Raw genomic sequence first — 7,509 nt, 5'->3', positions numbered from 1 at the left:
GGTATTTTTTCGTTCCTTCCTTTCCCCTTTTGTCATATTCAGTTTAGTTCCTATGGCTTCCTGGAGCCGTTGTTTTGTGTTTTCCATTTTTTTCGGCATACTATATATGCAATTTACGGCAATTACCATAATTACGTTCCAAATGTTTATTCATGTGGAGTTTTAATACTTGATTGGCATTTTAATGGCATTGAACTGCCAGCAATTAGTTAACGAATGTGACTTAAATTGTCAATCCACGGTTGACCCCAAATTAGCATTGACAATAAGTAAGAAAGCTGCAGTCGATTTTACTCGATAGTACGATACCCGCTACCCATTTTCAATAAAACGTAAGACATCGAATTAATAAACGAAAAAATACTGAAATAAGCTGAAACTAAATAAATAAATATTTGCTTATTTACTGACCAATCGTTTTTCATGAATTAATTGACGATGTTGCGTACTCACGACTATGCGATTATTTCTTAAATTGATCGATAAATAGTCGTGCGTGATAAATTTAAGATAATCGTTCATCTCTAATTGGACACATTTTGTGTGCGAAATTCGCTGAAGTCTTAAGGGTTTATTATTATAAAAAATAATAATGTCTATGACCAAACTTTTTCCGTGGCGAAAGGAAAACTACAACTACAGTGACGGTGTAATTGGACTGCATGAAGAGATTGATCATTACTATCAATATATATTGCCTACGCCTTGTGAGCACGTGGTTCGCAATGAACTTGTAAAACGAATTGAGGCCATGGTTCACAATTTGTGGCCGATGGCTGTAGTTGAGATCTTTGGTTCTTTTCGCACTGGGCTACTTTTGCCCAACTCGGACATCGATATTGTTATCATAGGTGAGCAACCGAAGAGACATATTATTTGTGATTAATTCTTTCCTATTATTTTGCAGGTCTGTGGGAGAAGCTGCCTCTTCGCACTTTGGAGTCTGAGCTGATTGCCCGCAGATTTGCCGAGAGCAGAACAATGCATGTACTGGACATGGCTCAAGTGCCGATAATTAAGTTCGTCGATTGCGAAACCAAGATAAAAGTAGACATATCGTTCAATATGCAAAGTGGCGTACATTCCGCCGAGCTAATCAAATTGTTTAAACGAGATTATCCTGTGCTTTCTAAACTTGTGATGGTGGTAAAGCAATTTCTGCAGCAACGTGGCCTAAACGAAGTCTTCAGCGGTGGCATCTCGTCATATTCATTAACCATTATGTGCGTCAGCTTTCTGCAATTGCATCCGCGCAAAGTAGTGGCTGGTAAAGCAAATCTTGGTGTGTTGCTCTTGGAATTCTTCGAGCTGTATGGAAGCCGTTTTAGCTACACAAATATTCAAATTTCCTTAGAAAATGGCGGCAGTTATCGTAGAGCTCCCTTGACATCCATCTCGCAAATATTTCTACCCGATCCATTGAATGTAGCAAACAATATCGGTCGTGCTACCAATCGTATAATGGCTATTAAACAGTCATTCCGTTGGGCCTTTGAAGTGCTCAGCTTGTCGATCAATTCAACGCAAAGAAATAACAATTCAATACTTGGTAAGTGTCAGCATCGAGAGGTCACTTTTAATACTTATCATAAGCTTTATATTTTTCTGCCTGTACTGCAGGTCAAATTATTCATTTTAATAAGGAAGTCGTTGATCAACGTGCTTGGTTGCACAAGACTTTTGGTCATCTTATTGTGGTAAAGCCAAACGAAGATGAAAGTACAAGCTCTCAGCCGGTTGAGCCGAATTCTTTAATATAATACAATTTTAAAAATTTGCACGCTTTTTTGTATCAGATTTTTTAATATATTACCATAAAATGTTCCATTGTACGAACTAACAAAAAGGGTTATAATGCTTCTGAAAAATGTACCAAGTGGGAAAACAATGACTGTTCAAAGAACTTACCTAACCAACATATATTATAATATATAATCTATCTAAATTTGTCTGTTTTTTATACTTAAATATATTATTTTATTTTGGATTGGTTATCACAAAAAAAGTTGTAGTAAGTTTGATTTTATTCAATACATATTTTTGTTGTGTGAAGATTGACTTTTAACAGCAGTAACAATCTCCAATATATAGAATTTGAATTTTAATGGTATGCACAAATTCGAACAATGTGACTTAAATACTATCTACATATGTCTATTGGAATTTGTAGACTGCAAAAGGAAATAGCGCCTAAAACATATTTAAATCAAACGAAAACAGTAACTTCGCTGCAAACATTCATATTTAAGAGAGAGCACATCTGCATCTTCTGCTCCGCTCCCTCTATCATCCCTCTATCTATCCCTGTATCAAGTGCCGAAAGTTAAACACTGACATACATATTTGTCCAATCCCCAGGTCAGCATACTTTATATAATATGGTATATTTTGATTTAAATTTCTAAAATAATAGTGTTGTATTTACGATTAATGTCATCAAGTTAGGCTTTCATACTTTATATAAAATGTACAGCACAAAAAACAATGAAAAAATATAAATATTCTGATACGTATTTACTATATTATGATTATTTCAATAAATGACTCAAGCTTTCAATTCAGGAAGCATTAAGAATGTCGACGATTCTCAAACATCTGGTTCTATTCGCTTGCTGATAAAAACTCATCAAAAGCGTTCGAGCTGTTAAGTAAATGCATATGCAGATTGATTTATCTGAAACCGCTTCTTAGTATGTGCGTATACATTTTCATTTGATTCTTTGTAAAGTAGTTAACTTTCTGTGTGTTGCTAATAAGTCTGTAGTTTTAATATATTAATTAAGAAGATGATTAGATTAAATGATTGAATTGTTAACTACTTGGAATTGCAAATTACTGGAGATTAATTAAATCAGTAACACAAATTTTAACTCTTTAAAAATTCCTAAGTAAAAATTAAAGTAAAAAAGTTTTGTAGTTCAAAATGCAATACTCTAGCGGGAATAAAAGCGGAACTTAAACAATCAAAAGTATTGCAATTCGTTTACTTCTACATATATAGGTAGGTTTATATTATTAAGCAAACTAAAGCTTTCAAAATATCAACTGCAGAGTCAAGCAGCTGATTAACGTTCAAGAGTTCATAGTTATTTGATTTCTGTATGATAAACTGTATTTATTTCAATGATTTATTGAAATTTCGTCATTCAATTCTTTTTAAATTTTAATAATACCAAAAATACCAGAAAAAATATATACACATAATATATATTTTAAAATAATTTAAATAATTTTCATAATAACAATGAAAATATCCATTATATATTTTTAAAGTATATTGCAATTGTCAAATTGTTTTATGTAAAATCTAATAAGAATTTAAATTATAATTAAATTAAATTCAATTTTACTGTATTCGAAATATAATTCCAAGCACGAACATTCATATTCTAGACAAATTTATTGATTCGGATTTCCTAATTAGACGTTTACGCTAACAAACAAACAATTTTATTTAAGGCATCACAAGTTTCAGAGCTCAGAAATAATTTGTGTTTAAAATCGTAAAAAATTAAATCTGAAAATGGGTTTCCCCTTTATTTATTTATAAATTAATCTCGCACTTGCTTATTACAATAGAAAAGTGACTTTTATATATATTAACAAGTAAGAAACCAATTGTCACGACTGTAAGCGACCTGTTAGCATCTGTGAACATATAATAATAATAATAACGGTATAAATATAATAAAAAGAATTTGGCATATTCATTCAATTATATGTTCTCTTAAAAGTTCGAGTTTTTTTTATGTTTTATTGTTGTTTATTATTGTTTTTTATGATACCTAAATCGACGAATTCAGAACTTATATTCGACACTGAGTAACTTAATAGACTTTATTTGTTTAATAGTGAACAGGTCCAAATATATATTGATATACAACTTCCGTCGTCTATAGATACAAATGTATGTACATATATAGAAATAAATTACTGATACTGTGAATGCGAAGATTCTCGAGCGTTATTTAAGAGAACAAATTAAACCTCGTACGGAAAACCCAAGATTAGCTGGATTCAGTTTTAAATTGGACCTGAGCGCTTCAAGTTCGAAATATTATACTTGTAATTCAAAATGAAAATAGTTGCAACAGTTTTGCTTATTATATTTAATTTGGGGATCATACATTCAAATCATGAATATGATCTCACTACGGAAAGCAACGAAGTGAAAAACACTGTGAGTTCACATATTAAGTGCGTTTGTATTTTATTGTGTAAATGTCAAACGAATTTCTATTTTCTTAGACCTTTGCAATTATCACAGACAATGAAGAAAAGTGCTACGGGTATTGTTTTAACATCATACAACCTGTCTTAGAACATACTGTCCATATACAAGTGAAGGACCAACAAATTCTAAAACTAGCCAAACAGATAGAAGATCTCAAAATGAAGGTGGCAATATTCGAAGAGACCATCAAAAATAAGGATGAACAGATTCTCGTGTCTGATAAATACAAAAATGAAACTCTTGAACTTTTTTCCCAATCAAAAGAAAAAGTCATTGAATATAAAACAAAACTTGAGAATTGTCTAGCCCCAAATTGTATTGGTAAAGTAACTGATATATATGAGATAAAAGTGCCTGGAATCGATGCATTTTCTGTGCCATGTGACTCGCGCTTAGCTGGCGCTGGATGGACTGTAATTCAAAGACGTATGGATGGATCTGTAGATTTTAATCGTAATTGGACAGATTATCGACAAGGATTTGGTGATCTGCGTGGAGAATTTTTCATTGGACTCGATAAACTGCATCTAATAACTAAATCGCAAACGCACGAGTTGTACATTTACCTTAACAACGGAGAGGCATACGCTCGATATGATAATTTTTACATTGGAGATGAGGAAGAGTTTTATAAAATAAAATCCATTGGCAGATACTCTGGTAATGTTGGCGATGCCTTGAGTAATCATTTTGGCTCGAAATTTTCGACTTCAGATCGGGATAATGATGTCAGTTCTAATCATTGTGGACAACAATACAAATCTGGTTGGTGGTTTACGAATTGTTATACAAGGTAAATATTTAATATACAGGTTAATATTACAACTAATTTACTTAAACTATATTCCCTTTTTTATTATTTATTTATTCGCAGTAATTTAAATGGTCTATATAATGGAACTAATACCTTTGTCTGGCGCACATGGTATCAAAAGAACCTTAAAAATGTTCAAATGATGATTAGACCAAAATAGAAATTTGAAAATTTTTAACAAACAATTAAATTTAACCGACTAAGCAACACAAAAATATACAACAAATAATACTTAAAACTTTGAGATATCTATTCCGAAAAATACAAAACAATACAATGAAAAATGCTTCTCCTCTAAAATATGTGGAATTGGTCTACACATAAAATATATTATATATTATGATAAATGTAATTTCGAACATTACCTATGCTCAATCATTTAAACTATGGTCTTTTTTTAGGATATAAAGCAGACTTACTTCATATAGAATGTACAGCACAAAAAAATATAAATATTCTGATACGTATTTACTATATTATGATTATTTCAATAAATGACTCAATCTTTCAATTCAGGAAGCATTAAAAATGTCGACGTTTCTCAAACATCTGGTTCTATTCGCTTGCTGATAAAAACTCATCAAAAGCGTTCGAGCTGTTAAGTAAATCCATATGCAAATTGATTTATCAAAAACGTTCTTAGTATGTACGTATACATTTTCTTTTGATTCTTTGTAAAGTAGTTAACTTTCTGTGTGTTGCTATTTAGTCTGTAGTTTGATAGCCAACCACCAGTCAGGACAAAGAAGTTTTAATAATTAATTAATAGATGATTAGATTAAATGATTGAATTTTTAACTACTTGGAATTGAATATTACCGGAGATGAAATGAATCAGTATTACAAATTTGACTCTTTAAAAATTCCTAAGTAAATTTTAAAGTAGAAAAGTATTGTAGTTAAAAATGCAATACTCTAGCGGGAATCCTGCAGCGAACTCACAAGGAGCTTTGGTGTCAGCAAAGCGTTGCCTCTAAAAAACAAACTGGCTTACACAAAAAGTTCAAACGGGTTGTGGACTAGGCACAAATCAAGCCACAATTTATTTGGCCCAGAACAATGGCCAAATGCTAAATGGTAAACTAAGCGGCTAAACAAATAGCAGCAGCAGCAGCATCGGGCATAAATCCTTTCACTAAAACGCGCACTCAACAATACGCAAAAAAAAAAGCAAAATACGGGGCAAAAAAACAATGCTGTGGGCAAAGTGCGCTTTTTGGCACTTGAAATACTGCAGTGAGTGGGAAAACCGAGCGGCTTATAGACAATTCAAATCAAAATGTCCCACTTCCCGTTCGAACATCAAATTGTATACAGACATGTGTGTATGTGTGTGTGTGTGTGAGTGTCATGCCATTTTAATCAAAAACGGAGCAACGGCAACATGCAACGGATTATCCGGCAGCTAAACAACACCCCGATCCGAGAAGCCAGCTCATAGAAAAGAGAGAGAGAAAATGAGAGTGAGAATGAGAGAGTAATATCAAAGCCAAAACCAAACCCTAACCAAAACCCAGTCAAAGCTGAGCCCAAGCGGTGTCCCAGCGGTGTCGTCAATGACTGTTGAATAGACCTGAATGAGAAGCGTTTCGTGTTGACAATTGCCATGCCATCCATATAACAATTAAATGCGCAGTGAGGCCCAGCCTACTTAGGCGCTATAAACATGGATGATATGTCGAGACTCGGGACTTCTCTCGCTACACACACATATTGTGACTATTCTTTCCAGCCGCTTGCGAATTTATTGAACCGCAGCAAATGTCATTGATGTCATCATATTATCATCATCATCATCATCGTCGTTATTATGATCAAGCGATGCTTTGGCAGTCTTGTCTATATCCATATCCGTATCTTTTATTAGCAACAAGTTTTTAATATCACTCTGCGTGGCATCAACGACAGCAGCAGCATGAGGTTCCTCTGCAGCAACAGCAAATTGATGGAGAGAGGGAGGGAGACAATGGCAATGGTATGAGGATGAGGTATGTATGTAGGCATCATAAAAGTATCTACAACAATAGCGCCCCTAGTCGCCCCTACCTCGTCATGTCCTCGAATCGCATATTGCCGCGTATCCTGCGTCCTGATTTTATAAGAATTTAATATGCGCCACGTATTTTATGTGTTTTCGGTTTCATTCCTTGACATTTTTTCTGCTCTGCACTCTTTCCATAATCATTCACTTCGATGTTTTCTAGCATTTAAAATAATAAAATAAATATATATTTTATTTAAATTTAAATAAGTAATAAGAACTCTTCATTATAATAATTCGAAATTTCATCTTAATAAATTAATGTGTTTTATAATTATTCAAATATTAACAGTTGCAACTTTTGAAAAAGTTTTATTTTAATTATTCAATTTCAAAGTCTTTTTAAGGAGTAATTTATTAAATCTTATTGCACCTTTTTAGAAAGTTCTTCTAAAAAAAAATCCAATTTTATAGTTTTTT

The 7,509-nt window shown here is 32.7% G+C and overlaps 2 protein-coding genes across 3 annotated transcripts; both read left to right on the top strand.

Moving 5' to 3' along the window:
* Positions 1-504: 504 nt before the first annotated feature.
* On the top strand, positions 505-1,902 carry LOC133850864 (non-canonical poly(A) RNA polymerase protein Trf4-1-like). The gene is made up of 3 exons (XM_062287107.1): positions 505-851; positions 908-1,549; positions 1,621-1,902. The coding sequence occupies exons 1-3, from the start codon at positions 593-595 to the stop codon at positions 1,758-1,760; spliced, it is 1,041 nt and encodes a 346-aa protein (XP_062143091.1). The 5' UTR covers positions 505-592; the 3' UTR covers positions 1,761-1,902.
* Positions 1,903-2,438: 536 nt separating this feature from the next.
* Positions 2,439-5,564, top strand: LOC133844457 (fibrinogen C domain-containing protein 1-like). 2 transcript variants are annotated; one of them, XM_062278582.1, is made up of 4 exons: positions 2,439-2,694; positions 3,900-4,180; positions 4,249-5,027; positions 5,109-5,564. In XM_062278582.1, the coding sequence occupies exons 2-4, from the start codon at positions 4,076-4,078 to the stop codon at positions 5,206-5,208; spliced, it is 984 nt and encodes a 327-aa protein (XP_062134566.1). In that variant the 5' UTR covers positions 2,439-2,694; positions 3,900-4,075; the 3' UTR covers positions 5,209-5,564. The 2 variants fall into 2 exon arrangements, with proteins under 2 accessions (XP_062134566.1, XP_062134482.1); XM_062278498.1 differs by having other exon boundaries at positions 3,853-4,180.
* Positions 5,565-7,509: the final 1,945 nt, after the last annotated feature.

Source organism: Drosophila sulfurigaster, chromosome 2L (assembly GCF_023558435.1).
Source record: "Drosophila sulfurigaster albostrigata strain 15112-1811.04 chromosome 2L, ASM2355843v2, whole genome shotgun sequence".
Taxonomy (NCBI): Eukaryota; Metazoa; Arthropoda; class Insecta; order Diptera; family Drosophilidae; genus Drosophila; species Drosophila sulfurigaster.
Note: the sequence above shows the minus strand (reverse complement) of the source record. Positions and strands in the feature narration are given on the sequence as shown.

What these genes read in the sequence shown, in the direction of transcription:
- LOC133844457 (XM_062278582.1), top strand. Translation starts at nt 4,076, where the DNA reads ATGAAAATAGTTGCAACAGTTTTGCTTATTATATTTAATTTGGGGATC. An exon ending in GCAACGAAGTGAAAAACACT is followed by an intron (nt 4,181 to 4,248) that starts GTGAGTTCACAT and finishes CTATTTTCTTAG; the next exon opens with ACCTTTGCAATTATCACAGA. An exon ending in TTTACGAATTGTTATACAAG is followed by an intron (nt 5,028 to 5,108) that starts GTAAATATTTAA and finishes ATTTATTCGCAG; the next exon opens with TAATTTAAATGGTCTATATA.
- LOC133850864 (XM_062287107.1), top strand. Translation starts at nt 593, where the DNA reads ATGTCTATGACCAAACTTTTTCCGTGGCGAAAGGAAAACTACAACTAC. An exon ending in CATCGATATTGTTATCATAG is followed by an intron (nt 852 to 907) that starts GTGAGCAACCGA and finishes ATTATTTTGCAG; the next exon opens with GTCTGTGGGAGAAGCTGCCT. An exon ending in AAATAACAATTCAATACTTG is followed by an intron (nt 1,550 to 1,620) that starts GTAAGTGTCAGC and finishes CCTGTACTGCAG; the next exon opens with GTCAAATTATTCATTTTAAT.